At 36.1% G+C, this 18,976-nt stretch overlaps 1 protein-coding gene across 5 annotated transcripts in view; it reads right to left on the bottom strand.

The window, feature by feature from the left end:
* C2H8orf34 (chromosome 2 C8orf34 homolog) overlaps positions 1-18,976 on the bottom strand; it is a 152,865-nt gene that overhangs the window by 92,690 nt on the left and 41,199 nt on the right. For all 5 annotated transcript variants that reach the window (XM_039549110.1, XM_039549112.1, XM_039549114.1 and 2 more), the window contains 2 exons: positions 9,692-9,720; positions 3,347-3,516 (listed from right to left, as the gene is read on the bottom strand). In XM_039549110.1, coding sequence (XP_039405044.1) covers positions 3,347-3,516; positions 9,692-9,720 — 199 coding nt within the window. The remainder of the gene's footprint in view (positions 1-3,346; positions 3,517-9,691; positions 9,721-18,976) is intronic.

Below are 18,976 nucleotides of genomic sequence, written 5' to 3'. Positions count from 1 at the left end.
AGGGGCACCTCATGAGTGACACCTCAGACTGTCCTTACAGTGTTGCAGGAAGGCAGAATTGTTGCAAATATATGATTTGTAGTATAATCAACAATCGTTCATTTCTCCAGCAAAGATAAACACTAATAAGACAAAGTGCACCTTGGAGATGAAGAATGGGCTTTGAGTTTAGGACATCAGGTTATGGATGGGGCCTCTGCAAGCTCTAGTTCATTTCACGCTCTAAGAGACAAGAGTATCATAATAAAAAACACTCAAATTCCTCATTATGTACATACATTATCCCTGGAGGAAGATTCCCAAGAGCCTTGCATCTTCTCAAAATTCCTCCAAGAAATTTTTCATGTAGAAAACTACTAACAGTGACTTGGAAATGAGTTTAATCCTATTTTCACGGTGTTCAAATTTCTGAAAGATGAGCTCAGTACCAGCAGGATTGCCATCAGCACTTTTCTATGGTCTCTTATCACTTATTAATACCTTGCCTTCCTTCCTTACAGCAGCAACAGAGAACAGTGCAAAACCAGTGACAAACACAATCTTTCCACTGTAGCAATCCAGAACATCAAGGGCAAAAAGGTGACCCTTCATCCATTTGAAAAGACATCACTAATACAGCTACCTCAGACTGGCCACACTGTCTTTCCCAGTCATAGTAGTGACACCTGTCCTTTCAGCTGCTCTCTTTTTTTTCCTTTTTTTGAGTTACTGGGCCACGCTTTCAAATAAACGACATGTCTGCTTCCGTTGTTCATCATCACAGGAATGCATGTTTTTCAGGAGGAAATGGTGATTCTGTCACATGACACCGATGGCACTTACTCTACCAATGATTTGTCAATGCCTAATCCCCTGGATATTTATATAGTGTTTCATATATGTAGCATTTCCTTATGTTTAGTGACAGGTAGAACAAAACATACTACCTAGGAATAATGGAACAATTACAGTTTTGACTTTCCTGTTCTTATACTTTTACTGCATATTACAATTAGTTCTAAGAGTTTGCCGGCTTATCCCATAAATCCTGATAAATAGTGATCAATAACCTATCAATTTTTATTAGAAATGTTGCTAAATAAAATTTAACAAGATAAAATTGGAAACATTGAATGGGAATTTTTCAAATTGCCCCCCTTCCATTTGCCAGGTAAAAACGTAATTTAATTATTTAAGGCTACATTAACTATGAAATACATAAAAATTCTTTACAACTGATAACTTCACTCTTTTGATAGCAAAACTTATACTCTTCCCACTGTTTTTAGATTTACGAGGCATTTGCTACATTAAAACCAAGTTATCATTACCTAGTACTTGTCTCATGCATTTGGTGGGCGGTCAATTCCAAATTCTGCTAATAGCACTTTAATTCACAGGAACACTGAATCAGACCTTGAAGCAACCACCAGTTATTAGTAAACTGCTATTAAATATTCAGATTAATCTTGATCAACTTCTAAACTTCCATATATAGTTGGCATCAATTTTAGTATCACCACTATCTTGAAGTTCTGCAACTTTATGATTCCTTTGCAAGACTGCAAACATGATTTTTATACATGCCTTACAAAAGCTGATGAAATGCTAATGAAGCAAAGAATTATCCCAGACATAAAATCAGTCAACCAAATGTAAATCCATGTGCTGCATGTAATTTAGTAGTTACTGATTTCTACTGAAAATCAGTACTCCCACTTAACAATACATATTTTTCAATAGGCCTTCAGCACTTACTGCACCTAAAAACAGAGATATCAGTATCCCATGAGTCTTTCCTGGCATAAAGTTCCCTATATTCTCCTTATTCACACACCAGGCAACCTGATTTTGTCATGTTACTCAACAAGATTCCTCAAATACTACTCTCAAAGCCATTCATCACATTTTTTAATTATAGCATTAGCTGTGAGGTTTCTCACAGCTTGCACCACCCTCTACAAAGAGAAGAATGTGCTGCTTTGAATCATCTGTTGCTCAGAACTAGACCTCTTTGCTTCCTTCTGGAAATTAGAGATGCTCATTTCTGCTCCTTTCTATTGACAGAGCGGATACAATATCCTCAATTTGCTCTGCAACATGGAACAGATCTTTATTCAGTGCCTTTACTGGACTGCTGAATAAGGAAAAAGAACCCAGGTCTGCACAATCAAGCTGTAGTGCCAGTTGCTGACTCCATTATTTTCCCAGGAACTGCACTGGAGAGACCCAGAGTCCGAGTTGTGTTGGCTCCTGTCAAAGGTCTGGCTGAGGGATTGTTAACTACACGCTGCTACTTCTTTGAAATAGCAGTACTCACAGGTACCCCCACGATAATTTAATTAAATGAACTACTCATGGATAACAAATATTCCCAAGATGTGAGGAAAGTTAATGAATGCAGTCTGTAAGAGCACATCTAGTCACACATTAGTTTCAGTGTGACAGGGAGTTGAATTCCAACATAGAAAGCACCTGGAAGAATGTGAAGTGAAGGAATACCTTAGACCTTTTCAAAGGGAAAGCAGAGAGTTTTTGCCTTCTAAAAAAAGGAAGAAAAAGGTGTCTGCTGCAGTCAAAGTACTTGTTATAACCAAGGAGAAATGCTACAAGGCTAAGGGAGAAACATAGGTGTTTAAGCCAATTAACAGAGGCAGTGCAGAAGATTTACACTTAAAAAGAAAGACCTGAATCCCTTTTAAAGCAAGGCTGTGAGTACTTAACCTACTGTGATAAACTTATCTTTAAATCATGGAACATGGACTCCTTGTATTATAATCTCATTCATGTAGCTGAAGCACAAACTCTTTCAGTCAAGCACAATAAATCTTCAGAAGTTATTTACTGCAAAGAACAAAATTTTCTCTTCGAGAAAGACTTGTTATTAACATCAAAAAGCTGAGATGTGAAATGAAAATGAATTTAGGAAGTCCTGTTAAAAATAACAAAGATATTGCTTCCCTTGTCTATCTCTCCTTTAAATGAGAAAATCAGATTTATCACTAAAGTGTCAAGAAGAGTAATAAATAGCTACTACCAATCCTGGAAAGAGGGAAGAGTATGAAGTATCTGAATGAAGCTACGCATCACAACATTATTACACAATGGACCCCAACCATGTCAAAATACCTAGCTTTACACATGGGAATAAATCCATAGGATTGCAAATGGGTATTAAGTTAATCATCTGTAAAAGCATGAGAAGAAAAAAGTCACATATTAATGACTTCTATTTATTCTACATGTGCTCACACTATGGCATGGGTATTAAAAAGCCCTGCACTCTGCCCTCAGAAATAGAATTTTTGTAACAAAGACAGCTCTGTTTCACAAAATATACATTTTATAGGCCAGATCAAACACCCACCTTCCTCCAGGACTGCTGCTATCCTCACTGTCCCACTGCTCATTTTTATTTCTTGGTATTGGTGGCTGCAACATCTCAGCAGCCAGAGGATCTGCATCATTCTCTTCACGGCCAATCCATTCTCCAATCACACGAGGTCTGAGAAGGGGGGTGTTGAAACCTGCTGTGTCCTGAAGAGAAATAAAAATTTTTAAAAAGAAACAATGCACTGTTTGGTCTCAAACATAGATGTAAATAGAGAAAGAAAAGAAAAAAAAATTTAAAAGTACAAAACCAATACATTACATTATCATTTCAGAAGGCTACAAAATACCCAGAAACAATAATGGACTAATGAAAAGTTTCCCATTAACAAAATTCCAAGAGATATTTGTGTACCCTGATGCCTCAAATGCCTCTTTTTTTTTAATTGCAACTGTAGAAAAATCACTTTTTTTTTTAATAAATGTACAGCTCTTAAAACCTTCAGTGTATCTGTTCTGCTAAGCAACATTATACATTAATTGGTATAAAAAAAAACCAACCAAAAGACTGTTGTAGATTAATAGCATCACTCTTATTTGCATTATGAATTTATGCAAAACTAATAAATACATCTGCATTTTGCATTTTAAAAATAACCCTGCTGGGCTTTACATAATGTATCTTCCTATTTTGAAAATGGTATTAACATTTGAATAAAATGCATTTCTGAAACTATTTTTAACCACTTACTGGAGGACAATAAGCTGGACAGGATTACAAGAAGCAAGCAAAATGTAACTGACATATTCAAAACAATAGCAATACCTTGCACCATCATATCAGGAATTTAGATTAAAGAAACAAGTTGTCCTTAAAATTATATGAAAAAGCATTCTGATGTAGTGAGTATCTCTGTTTTCAATTTTACTAGAATGGTTGTAGATAAAGGGTCATGTACAACAGTACAGTCAAACTAAAAAAAACATACCTGCATACCAGAAAAAAAAAAAAAAGATATGAAATTATGGGATAGGAAGAATTATTTTTCTTTAATTAAACTCTTCGTAGGCTAGTAAAGACATTTCAAACACAGTGTGCCTAATTAGGAGAGATATATTCCTAACATTTAACGAGTGAAAATTATAGGAAAGCAAATCCTTGGCTGTTACCTTAGTGCCTCAATAAATATTCCTGCCATAAAAGAATGCTTTCCAAACAAAAAGCATCTGGAAAAAGTACAGCACATTGACTACATAGCCTAGAAACCATATTTTCTCTCTTTCCTAAAAACAAACCACTTTTGAAATCTCCTCCTAATTGAAACAGATATGGTTAAAAGCACTGTTTGAAGTAGAGGCCTCTACTGAAATGAAAGAAAGAAAGAAAATAAAACAAAAATAAGGCTGCAAAGTGCTTTCAGTATGAATATATTTACCCTCCTGTGGCTAGATGCTGCGATTTTGCTCAGCACAAGAACCTTTTATTTTGAGAGTCAAATGTAACCCAGGCCCTGGATCTGACTCACTCATCCTTGGTCTTTTTTTCTGCTTTCTGCAATGTGCCAGCAAGTGCTTTACCACACTCTCCACACCTCTGCCCAGAGTTGTCCACCACTTGACTAATTCACTTTCATACAATGTTTGTTTTCTGCAAGGACCACTGAAAATTGAATCTGTGGCTTCAGATGCTTTAGGATACTTAACCACTGGTGTCCATTTTTTAATGTACTTACAAATACATGTTTTGTGCATCTACTTGGAGCTGTGTCATAGCCAGGTAATGTATACTAGATGAGAGTCACCTCTGGGTACTTGACAAGTGTAACTTGTCACAGGTGTGACTACCATCATATGCTTGTCAGCTTAGAAAAAAGATTATTTCACTACCCACAATGCCTTCATTACAAAAGGTGCTTTTATTAGTTTAAATATGAACCACCTGGCCCCTTACGAGGTTTATTCCTATTATTCTAGCTATTTTACCCTTCTCTTTCTCCCTAGAATACTTTCTAATAGTTAATAAAAATTTTTCCTGGAACTAGTTAGTTAGAATAACTTGCAATATCAATCCTGCTAAAAGATTTCAGTCCCTTAAGTGAAAATGCAAAGCACCTAAAAATTTGCCCTTTTTTCTGTACTGTAGGTTTTTCCTGACACTATGAACTGCAAAATCAATGTATGAATAAGTAAAAAATGAATGCTATGACTGTCCTCGCTATGCTTATTTCTTTCATAGGCATTTTAGAGATTAAAGTAGCACTTTCATATACTCTACTAACAAAGATGTAATTTACATTACATAGTTGTAATGTAATGTAATGTACATGCTTTGCCTCACTTTACCACTTGCTTTCCTTTTTGACTCATGTTAGATTAGTACACCACAGTTTCAGTGACCTAATTTATTGTCCTCCTTTTAACTATATAAGCACTCAGTGAAAACACTAAATGGAGAATCAGAGACAGCTCTATTCAGAACCAGGATGTTTATTTGGCACTGTATTTCAAAGCTGCAATAAATTGAGATGAAGTATTCTGTTCTCAAACAACATTTTATAGTTTTGGTTGGGTTTTTTCATATAAACTTTAGAATCTTAATTGATTTCCAATTTACATTCCCCCACAAATAGCAGAAGAGATTGACAGTGACATTAGTGTGCAGTGAAATATTTTCAGTACAGGTAGGCATTTAAATTTGCATTAAAACGAAGAGGACTATTTCATGGTGCAGCCTGAACGTCATCCACTTATCCACATCAGTGGCTACCAATTTGACACACTCAAGCTTCCTTTATGTGGAGACTAGGAAAAGAAGGGAAAGACTGAAGGACAGCTGATTCTCCTCTTCACGTTGCGCTGAGATGTGGTTGCTGGATGCAACCTCTACCCGAGACCACAACATTTGTATATCCATTTATTTACGCATCACTTAAAAAGCTCAGTATTCCTATTTTCTGATATGGATTTTGAGGGAATCTCCATAGTGAGAAATACTTCGGGGTGAGAAGAAATTTGGGGGTTTTTATGACTTAAGAATAGCTATTTCTTCTATTTTATTAACTGTAACATGTTTCCATTGTAGTACACTACATATAAGAAGAAAGTATGTCCTAGACAGCATAGAAAAAAATTTTAATATTGACATTGAGGGTCCAAATCTACTATTAATTTTTAGGTCTTTGCTTGGATCTTACTCTGGATCTCTAATACTTAGGTGTCTCACATTAATATGTTTGAAGTGACTGAAAGATATCATTGGGAATTCCAGACAAATTTCACAGTGCTATGACAGGTCTCACTATTCAATGTTTTTCTCTAGAGTTTTTTTCAGCCTAGAACTCTATGAATATCAAAGAATGGCTAACATCCTAGCTCTTCTTTGTTTACCTTAAACCCTTCACATTATGCATGGAAGTGCGCAGTTTCCTAAAACCCTTCAATAGTTTCTGTTCAGTGGCACGGAGGGTGAGTCAGTTCAGAAATCTGTATTATATTAACTCTGCATTTTAGTTTTAAAATATGTGACTGATAAGGCATCCCTTATTTTCTTTCCTTACATAGTGTACTTGCAGTGCCAGTTTCTGACTTTACATAGCTTCCATGGCCTAGAGACGGAGGCTGAATCATCACAAGAGACAGAACACCAAGCTCTGCAAGCCTGACGTAAATGAAAAAGAAGGGAATCTCTTATAATAAATCTGTTTTAATTGCATTAATTTTAGGAATTTTTTTTGCTTTTTTTGCAAGGCTACCAGTGAACTCAGAAATTTTAGAAGATAGGTCAAACTGAAAGATTCAATTTTGACTGAAAGACCGATCTTGTGTGCCATATTTTCTCTATCCCTGTCTTGCAAAAAAGCTCTAAGTACTGACAAAAAGCTAATATGAGCAGATATTTGACAAGAATCCATTTAAATGAAACACTCTTTCACAAAAGTGATTCAGAGAAAACTGGTTTTCCAAATCCAAATGCTCGAGTAACTAAGCAACTAACTTATTAACTGGATTACTTAGAAGAGGAGTTGCATCAACCAACAATACTGATTAAGTACTCCCCTGACAAAGGAAACTAGAGGTTACCGAAGCCAGAGAGAAATAATTTTTTAAAAACAGACAATCAGAAACAAAAATAAAGAAACATATACATGCATTCTCTGGTTTTTTAAGGTTCATAATTTAAATCACAGATAAAAGAGCATAATTATGGGCTCTGTCATAGTCTTAGTTCCCCAAAATATTCATGATCATCAGGAAAATAAAGCAAGGAAGAGCATACAGAAGAGTTTTATATGTCTCTCATAACATCTACGCGATGCCGATGTTTTAACAGAATCCAATGCCAAGTTTGGCCATGCTGTTCTAGACCCAAGACATGCATCTGATGAGTTAAACTGTTAATCCAAACCAAAGATAACGTGGTTTCAAAAATTATTCAGTGCTGACACAGTTTAGATACGGAAGCTTTAGTAAGAGCATGTATTTCTGAAGAAAGAATTAAACTTGACTACATTTGGACCTGAAAAATAAACATCACCTGTGAACACATTCAGATGAAATAGAACCAAATTCTTCTGAATGTTAAAACAACTATTATCAGGTAGTCTTTGGCTGCTTTTGGCCCAAGACAAATAATACATGTAGAAACAAGACACAGGAACATTTCAGGAATTAGCTTGTGTAAGGGATCATTCCTAGGAGGCAGGATTCCATGAAATAGTCCTGGGCATGCTTAAATTCTTAACACAGACTAGACTTTACATTCATTAAAATTCTTAAAGGGTCAAACAAGAAATAGAAAGTTCACTAAGTTCACTAAGAAAGTCTCACCATGGAGATAAAAAAATCACTCTTTGTGGGGCATACCCCACAACTCTTCATCTCTAAATCTGTGCTAAAGCCTGCTAAGAAATACTGCACAAACAATGTACTCTAAAGAGTTTAATTGTTTGCGGTTTTATTTATTGTACAAACAGCTTTTGACTTCAAGAACATTCAATATAAGAACCAAATGTATATAACTTAATTCCAAGTTTTATTTAAAAAAAACCTACTACCTTCCTATTTCAAATTATAAAAAATAGAGTATATAGTAACAAAAAAACCCTAACTCTTCACTCAAGCTGGATCCTGTGGAAATTCCCCAATTATGTTCTCCATCTCAGTTTTCACACCAAATAATTAAATTCAAAAAACATTAATTTTTTTGAACAATAAGAGATCATAGTTTAAAAAAATCCAAACCAACCAGAAATTGTTTGCTAAAAGTATGTGATACCAGGATCTAGCCTAAACTGTCTTTTTCCTCTCTCAAACAGTATCTTATAGAGTTTTTTTCAACAAAAAAACCAAAAACAAATGGAGTTCTTCATAAGTATTCTTAAAGGTGAGAGTTCTAATGGAAGGACTTTCTAATTGCGTTTTACATCACTTCTGAGCCCAGTTATGGAAAGAGTAGGAAGACTTAGGCCATAGTTTGGAAATGGCAGCCACAGGTGCACTACTGCATGGTAACATTGATCAGTCTTACCTAACCGGCCTTCCTTGGAGAACGCAGTGAAGGTATTTTATATGCACTTGTGTCAGAAAGATTTGTGTCCTCATTTTACCAGCAGAAATAAAAGTTATTTAAAAACAGAAGTGTTCTGTATTAAGCATTATTCCTCTGTCTTATATACCTTTTGATCTTATTTTCCTGACAGCAATGGTTTCTGACACCAAGAACACAATGCAAGTTTCTTGGCACTAGAAGCACACTGCTGTTCACTGCTGAGAATTGGTAAGAAAAATTGGTTCTGTTTCCTTAAGTAATTAAAAAAACCTAGCTTGATTACTCTTTCAACGTAGAATTTATTACAGCTAGAACTAAAATGCATGTTAACTGTGTACAGTATCAAAAATGGCCAGAACAGAAGAGACCATTTTTGCATTCAGCAAGGAGGTAAAGACTGATCTTTATGCCTTGTGCATTCCTCAGTAAACCTGGGAAGTAAAAATAATTTCTAAATATTCTCACAAATCATATCTGGGAACGCAGAATTCAATTTCATGAATAAAAGGTATTCAAGGCTAAATGTTTCCAAAAGTACACAAAGTAATCCAACAGACTATATTAAGCAAAGATGGCGTCAAGATCAAACATATTTCCACGGTCTCATTAAGAGTCTCTTAAACTCACTGAGTTTTTTTTCCATACTAGACAGCCCATCCTGGGTCAAGCTCTTTGTATACCCACATACACTGTACTTACCCATATAGCTTTCCATACCCAAACTTCCTCTGAACCCAACAGAACTGAAGCGTGTATGCCAGGAGAGTGGCATGTGCCTTATCACAATCATGTGTCTCTTTGTACTGTTCATTAGGCATCTTTTATCAATCTTACCTTATCAAGTTCATCAGAAATAGCAATGCCTGAAAACAAAACAGATTATAAAAAAGTATTTAGAAAAACGCTTTCTATAAATGTCTTTTACTACGGCAAGTAAAAGTAAGGTTAAATCTGAAAACTGTACATCCTGTTCTCTGCATGCTGCTGTACCATACAATGTATCATATTTTTTTCCGTTAGTGAAATTGCCTGGAAACAATACACTCTTCATTTTTCTCAGCTCCAATATTATCAAAATGACTTTTCAAAAAACTATGGAAATGAAAATAGCAGATGTGCCAATGAAGTGACAACAAATTTAAGCATACTTCTATCTTCTTTCTAAAATTAAATCAGCAATATCAGATTTACCAATGGACACATTATTATGCAAATCTCACCCTGACCAGCATGCATAACACATTATGCTGCAATTAAGGGCAATATGGACATTTCTCTTCTCTCTTTCTTCACAATGAAATGTAGAAATGATCCTATAAAAATAGGTGGAACTTCAGAGAATAAAGAAAATTTCACAATAGAATACAAAACTTTTTCTAAATCCTCTGAAAAAGAACTTGTATATTTGTTCATCTTTTCTGCAGATGCCTGCCCAAGGCTTCCCTATGCCTGCTTCCATCATGTCATGTTTCAATTATTTCTATTCTGTAGCACATTAAGTACACAGAGTTGGTCTCAGAATTTTTAATTTTTTACGCACATCAGTATATCACAAGGCATAATCAAGTCATCATATATATAATGCTACCATGTTGAAAATTCTGATACATTGGAAGCAAGCATCTCCTAGATTCTTATGAGGTTTAATGAGAAACATTTCCAGATTAGAACTTCAAAAACCAAAGAAAAGCTTCTCCTGGTGGAGGAAAATAAGTGGAGAAGTACCCATAAATAGGGAGAACACACATTTGAAAATTATTTTCTAATTTTTATCATGTTATCAAGACACCTTCTTTGACGGAATGCAAGAGTTGACATTGCAAAATATGTAGTACCAACTGAGTAGATAGTTACTCTTTCTAAAATCACACTAAAGAGTGTAGCCGTATAAGCTAATATATAAGCATATACATATATATAAGTCTATATGATTTGGTATAGCACAACCACATGAATTCTTTGGGGTTTCTTACTGTGCTTTTCATGATTAACTCGATTTGGCTAATTCTCACTTTAGAGGAATTCCTTACAGCAATTTCTGTTTTTAAAAGAACAAAGTGCTACGAGAACTGCAATTATAATTTAAAGACCTCATCAACATATAAGAAATATGGCATGAGTTAACAAAATATTCACAGTAATTCAATAGTACTAAAGTAGATTAAATTGAAAAAGATCTGTTTTGACTGATCCTTCTATCCCTCACTGCAATTAACCAGTTTTTAATAACTTCAGACTATTATTTAGCCCAGACACAACACTAATGCCCAAAGAGCATAATAACCTGGTTATGCACCAGACTATAAGGTGCTATGAATTTCTCCAGTTCCAAATGGACATCTTCTAGAGAGAATATAAGTGCACTCTTGAAGGTAGTAAAAACCTAATTCAAGCTTCTTTTCACCTCATCTTTGAAAACCTGATTACCATCAACCATCACATGAATGCATTTTGCATAACCAAGGTCAATCCATTCTAAAACCACATATATTCTCTCTCTAACCAGTCAAACTACGTTTTCTCAGCCATTTCCCATAATGTTAATACAGTTTATTTTGTTCTGATACAGGTTGATTCCCTTATATTAAAGGTTGGTACCCTTTTCTTCTGCTTTCACATATCTCTATGAATAGGTCTTTGTAACTTGGGAGTGGATGGAAGGGCAATTTTATCTTGTGTTGACTTACCCCTCAAAAATACGAATTTTCAAGTATGGTAAAAGAAAATGCAAAAGGTAATCCTGTCATTTCCAAAACTCTGTTCCAAAAAAATGCCAAATAATTTTTACTACCCAATCGCCTACGTTGCCTATCAAAGATCAGTACTAAAAGTACAAAGTAGCAAATGGAAAAAGCAGTACATACTACTATATGCCTCACTCAAAAAGCTTTACTAACTTCTCTGATTAAATTACATAAAATTTTAAAACATCTATAGTCTAAATGAGTGTGCTTTTAGTAAAATTCTTTGTCTAAGTCCTATTGCTCTCCAGAACTTACTCTGAATTTAGAGAAGAGACTGAACTGAATAATTGAATTGACCAGAATGCCTCAGATTTCTTCTTTACTAAATTGGAAACAGTATCAAGACACTAAAACAAACTGTATTTTTTAGACAAGCATGTAGAGAATTAGCAGCTTCTGAGGACATGTTGCCAAAATAAAATTTTGCAAATTTAGAAATCTTTGATCTTTGCAATCACAGAATTAAACCTGCAAACCCTTTTTAGCTCTCTCTCTCTCTAATGTGGCATCAATAGAAAAGAAAAAGGATTCTGGGGAAGAAACTTTATAAGGAGCTTGTTACAGCAATCTTAGCACAGTGATTCTTGTGGAGGTGGTATTTACCATGTCAGTCACACAGATCTTTTTGTTACGTCTTGAGCCTCATTAATATTAACAGCATTCTTTCAGTTACTGATAACACAACTCCATTAGCAGAGGCTAGGACAAATAACCCCAAAAAACCTTGGATTGTAAAAACACTTACTTCCTTCCAAGACACTACTGCACTATAGTTAGTGTGTGCCCAACTCTTAACAATTTTCTTTGCAGTTGCCAAACTCTCAGAATATCTTGGCTGAATTTGAGAGGAGGGGGATTTGCACCCTGTGTGCAGTAGACAAAAAATCATAACAGCAACATCAATTTTTGGGCACAGATGTCAGGTGGAGCAATATGGACTCCGGTTTTCACAAAACAACTTCTCAAAAAAATTAAAACTCTTGCCTATTTACCATAACATTAAAAAAACAACCCAACCAAAGAAACCTTAATCCCGAGTCCTGAGAACACAACTAGAGATAGTCACCGTTATTGTACAGGAGTATTTAGGATTTCTGTTAATTTCTTCACCCTTAGCAGATTCATGACTTTTCAGTAATCAAATAGGTTACTCAGTTACTTTATTTTCAAGTAATACACTGACAATTTAAAATAGTTGAATTTCTGTGAAGAAATGGTAACAATGGTTGCTATCTCCAGTTCATGTAATTGCTAGTATCCAGACATCAGAATTTTTCAAAAAGAAAACCCTTTTCTCACTTCTTTGCATAGGTGACAGCAAGTAATTGATTATGCTCTCTGTATTTTCTGTAATCATTTTCATTTACTTTTTATATCTTCTAAATAGGAAAACAGCATTATAAAATCACAGAATACTAGAGGCAAAGGGAAAGCCCATTCCATGAAACTACTAAATGGCAACAACGCTTCAGTTTTAGGCAAAACATTCATAGGTATAGCCAAAATGTCCATACACTAAGAAATTTTAACCTGACAATTTAGTTGCTTCTTCAAACGGTAGCCTTTTCCATCTAAACTTAATCCTAATCACAAAAAAACTCTAACACCAGAAAAACTGACACATCTAGTTTATTCAACCTTAAATCCTATGGCTTTGTTAGAATAAAAGTTACTATGAACAACTATTTTTGACTTCCCTCAGCTTAGCGCATTTAAAGCCTGATTCTGCATGATGATGAACATAGAGAATGGAAGTTCTAAAGCTGCATCATCCTTGCCCTGCTGCAAGACACTGAGTAGCAGAAAAGAAGGGAACGGTTAAAACTGCTCACCTGCCTTTGTTGGGAGAGGTCTTCTGATGTCAAAGGTAAATCCTCCAGCAATAAAGGAGTATGCTTTACCTTTTCTCGTATAGCAGCTGTTTCTCACAGACAACGTTTGACACAGTTTTATATCATAATGCGATTGACAACTGTACAACAGACCAACCACTCTTACTAACCATTCCAACTAAAGGGGTGAGAAGTTTGCTTCCATCAGCTAAGGCTCATGGACAAGGTTTATCGTGGTAATTATTTAGGTAGCTAGCTGCCAATTTCATGTCTTTAAAAAATCCTCCCTTTTACAAGTAATTACAGGTGCTAAAATTTGATCAAGTATCACAAGTATCCAGCCCACTCAGTTGTCTGGTGAATTAGGAAGACAAATTCCTTGTTTCCACTTTAGAATGTAACAACCCTCTGTGCTGTAAGGGTGCTGAACAACGAAATAATTGGTATGAACATGCTTCCACAGTCCTTCAGAAATGCTCCACAGCCACAACTACTGCCATCTCTGATCAGCAACAAATCTGGAGAGGGGCTGTTGATGCTAGCACAGCCTCTTTCTACCGGAACACTCATTCTCTCACTAGCTTGGTTTTTGAAGAGGACTGGAAGAACAATGTACTGTCTGATTGCAAGAAAGGTTTGGCATGCTATGATTCAATGAAATATATCTAACAAACAATGTAATAACAATGTAATTTATTAGTACTTATTATACTTTAATTACTATTATCATGTTTATTTTAAGCAGATTGCCTAAAAAGTGTATCTCACGCTGTATTAGCCATTTAACTTAGATTTCTATATTTAAAATACTAAATCAGTAGTTTGTCACGCCTCTTTTAAAATTAGCATGGATTATTAAAACCATTCTTTTCCTGACTATCTTAGATTTCTCTTCCCAGTCTTCTATCCCTATGACAATCTGCAGAAGCACAATAGTAAGTATGGAGAAATAAAGACGATGATCAATACAGCACTACAGCATCTTCTTTGATGTAAGCCACCTCTCAAAACCTTTGCAACATATCTTAATAAAATAAATTCCCTTCTGAGTCTAGAACAAGTATCTTCCACATACAGGCTTTCTGCTTAGGACATTCAGCTTCAATTCTAGATTATCAAGAAATGAACTTTCGTTTTAAAGAAAACTGAACATTGTTAATAACAATTCCATGAGTCTTAAAAATGCCTATCTTTTGCATACGCACTTCTTAGCAGAAGAGTTTTATTTATCCAATACCTAATGTGTCTACACTCAGTGATAATATTTCTCTTTCAAAAACAATTTTTAGACTTTGATGTTTTCAATTCAACAGCATAAAATTAATTTTCAAAACAAAAGGCACCACACAAGTTCAGGTCTTTTTGAAAAAGACCAACTGACATCATCTACATGGACTTGTGCAGGGCACTTGACGCTGTCCTGTATGACATCCTTGTCTCTAATCTGGGGAGATACAGATTTAATGGGTGGATCATTCAGTGGATAATTGCTGGATGGCTACACTTCAAAGAACTTTGGTCAACGGCTCAAAGTGGAAACCAGTGGTGAATGGCATTCCTCGGGGGACGGTATTGGGATGGGTGCTGTTTACTGTCTTTATTAGTAACATGGATAGTGGGGTCGAGTGCACCCTCAGCAAGTCTGCTGATGACACCAAGCTGTGTGGTGCAGTTGACACTCTGGAGAGAAGGGATGCCATCCAGTGGAACCTTGACAGGCTTGAGAGGTGGGGGGCTGTGCAAACCTCATGGAAGTTCAACAAGGCCAAGTGCAAGGTCCTACACCTGCACTGGAGCACTCCCAAGCGCAAGTATGGGCTGGGCAGAGAATGGACTGAGCACAGTCCTGGGTAGAAGGACTTCTGAGTGCTGGTGGATGAGAAGCTTGATATTACCCAGCAATGTACACCTGCAGCCCAGAATGCCCAACCTCACCCTGGGCTGCATCAAAAACAGTGTAGCAAGCCGGCTGAGGGAGGTGATCTCTGTCTCTGCTCTGCTTTTGTGAGACTCCACCTGGAGTACTTTTGTCCAGCTCTAGGGCCTCCAAAAAAAGAAGCGCATGGACCTGCTGGAGCAAGTCCAGAGGAGGGTCATGAAGCTGCTCAGAGGGCTGGAGCACCTCCCCTATAAAGACAGACTGAGAGAGTTGGGGTTGTTCAGCCTGGAGAAGAGACAACTCCAGGGAGACCTTATAGCACCTTCCAGTACCTAAAAACGGGCTACAGAAAGCTGTAGAGGGACTTTTTACAAGGGCATGTAGTGATAGAACAAGGAACAATGGCTTCAAACTGAAAGAGGGTATGTTTAGATTAGATATTAGGAAGAAATTCTTTACTGTGAGGGTGGCAAAACACTGGAACAGGTTGCCCAGAGAAACTGTGGATATCCCATGCCTGGAAGTGTTCCCAGGTTAGCTGGGGCCTGGAGTAACTAGATCTAGTTACTAGATCCCCAGCTCACAGAAAGGGCTGGAACTAGATGATCTTTAAGGTCCCTTCCAATTCAAACCATTCATAATTTATGAAATGGCAAGTCATAAAAAGCCTAACTGCTGCATTATTCCTGATCAGCTTTACAGTAGCTTAAAATTCAGCAATACTTTCATATGTTAAATACACCTGGTGTTCTGGTAAGAATGAAAGTTTTGGAACTTCAGGGATATCTACCATTTTTGCTTTTATGTGTGGTCCTTAAATAATTACAGGAAGAAATAAAACAAAATGAAACAAAATAAAAATTTGTGGAGGAGATTTTTAAAGACTTACATGTTTCTAAAGGCACAATGTACATCTGAGAAGTCTAATGTGCACCCAGTCTTAAGAAAATAAAATACTACTGCTTTAATGTATGCCAGACTACCATTACTTAACTCAATATTCAAGGAAATATATATGCATTTTCCTAAACATCCAGAAGATGGCCACAGAGCTCCCAATAGCCAGTTTTCCTACCTGCCAAACAAAGCTTTCTAGATTTGGCACATGGGTTTTGACATACAAAGTTTAGACATACTACGACAACCTCAACGCAACTCTGACTAACTTGACAGAATTCATTCTCAGGATCAGTCTAGGCCAGGGAACTTCTGGATGGTTGGACTGTCAACCTCATAGTGCATATCACAGGTTCTGTAACAAACTCCAGGACAGAAACAGCATTCTTATTCTACCATTATTAATCCTGCAGCTTTGAGCACAAACACAGGAATATCATATCACGTATCAACTGTCCAGCAGTTCACTGCCCCAATGCATTCTCCAAATCTAAATTCTCACAGAAAGTTTACGTTCTTCTTATTGGTGGGACAGGCCATCTTAAATATACTTGCATTTCCCATGGCAAAACCTTGTGCCATACTGCAGCAGGCAGCATTGTATGTTCTAGTGGCTGTACCTGTTTGAACTGTGTATTGAACACAAGGAAAATTGAAATTGTTTATTTCACACCATCCCTGGATTATAAAGGACATAAAGTGGTTGCTCTGGTTACACCAAACAAAGCATTCCTCCCCCAGAAAAAGAACACAAACCCCAAAAAATCTCACTCATTTCTGTGTAGGAACTTTAAAATACATTTGTCATTGACTGTCATAATAGCCTTTACCTACAGTGAGTCATTTTACCACTTTCAACATTAGACATATTTCCTCCAATAGTAACTCAGAGATTTTCTGTGAAGGCATAGTGAAATGAAACCTCAGAGTTTTTACCAATGAGGGGTGTATGCCCGCGTATTATTAAGCAACTTTAAACTTTTTGTAGTGGTATTCATCTTGAAGGAGGACAGTATTCCTCCCAACACTTGGCCATATTAGAACAAGAGAAACTGTCATCTACAAGGCACCACACATCAACACCGGAGCACACTATACATCTTATAGTTACTATCTAGAAAACATGGATTTAATCCCTCCTCCTCATACTGGCTTTTAAAAAGATTAAAAAAAATTAATCCCTAGCAAAATAATCTCTGCTTCAGACTTGCAGAATTTCTATATCCAAATTTCTGAGTGGCTCCAATGAAGAATACAGGTTTCAGGATTAGGTTTAGTGACTAATGAATTATGCAAACACAGAGAAATAAAAGGCAAAGTACCCAACAAATATTATATCCCAGAAACTCTCCTAGGCCAAGGTCATTTCAGAAGAGAATAATCAAAACTACAGAACTCTTTACGGGAAGGTGTACACTGCAGCAGGTGGGTTAAGATGGGTAGCCCACAGCATCCAGTAGCCAAGGATAGAGTCATAGCTCACATTCTGCTGCCCCACGAATGCCCCTTGTACTAAGAACTAGAAAGTTCCATATCCAAGATGACAGTCACACAAACCCCAGTTCTGCAATAGTATTAGAGAAACTTTTAGCAAGCCAAATAATGTTCCAGAAAAGGGCAAGGTTACTCAAAACAAGACTCTAGTCCTGAAAGTTAGGGTAGGTTGGATCAGAATGGCAAATACCTTCACAAAGGTGATTAAAATTTTAACGTCTGTAGGAAAAAGATACTTAAAACTAAAGTAGCAGTGATTTCCTGGCCATACAAGCCCCAGTTTATAATTGAATAGGAATAATTATGCTCATATTCATCCTGTTTCAATCTCAGAAATATCATTATTTTGTATTATTACTTCTACATCATATTAAAAATAAGTGGGTTTTATGAGCAAAGGCAGTATCAGATAACAGCTGCCATACTGAGATAAATTTATCTTCCCTAAAGGTTTGATTGAGCTTATCTAAAAATGTTGATCTCAAAATAAATCACAAGCATTGATCTCATGCAAGAATAACATAATTTTAAAGTTCAGATTGTAGAGAAGAAGGGAAAAATCCTCTACATGATGACTAGTCCTGTGGTTCAGTTAGCAGAACACATTTAAGACTAGATGATCAACTGATAACAGGGAAGTCATCTTTATAGACTCAAGTCCATTTCAGATCAACTGTATACAATTGAAAAAAAAATACTAACATGTTATGTCTTAAAACAATGCCCCTCATAAGGCAATTGACAAAAGTCTAGTTACGTGTCCTGAAGATGTGCTTTTACAGTTAAATCATCTTCACTAACAGAAATGTCTGGCTTCAATAAATGCAAGTGGCATTCAACTCAAGTTCATCTTCCATAACTGTAATGTAAATCATTAATGGTTTCCTACAGCGTAGAAGCTTCTAAATGAAACCCCATTCTAATGTGTTTTTCACAGACTGCTAAATACATTCAAGTAGTTCATGATGTATATATAAAGCTTCTCACATCCCACATACTCGCAAGTTCATCCACAAAACTGAGGACATGATTTTAGCGGTTTGTTAACATATTGTGATTTTGTTTAGAACTAGTTCTACCCTTGTAGTTATGAGATTTTTACTCCTGTTGCTTATCTTCTTCCCTGTAAAAGATAAACAGAACATATGCTTTTACGTTTTACTATTTTATATTTTTCTTAAAGAGGTAAGATCGTGCTTGCCTTTCTTAACATAAGCATAAACAACATAAACTGATTCTAACATTATGATAAATAACTGTTTGAGATACTCTG

Source organism: Corvus cornix, chromosome 2, assembly GCF_000738735.6.
Source record: "Corvus cornix cornix isolate S_Up_H32 chromosome 2, ASM73873v5, whole genome shotgun sequence".
Classification (NCBI taxonomy): Eukaryota; Metazoa; Chordata; class Aves; order Passeriformes; family Corvidae; genus Corvus; species Corvus cornix.
The sequence above is the reverse complement of the archived record's forward strand: the minus strand, read 5'-3'. Positions and strand labels throughout refer to the sequence as shown.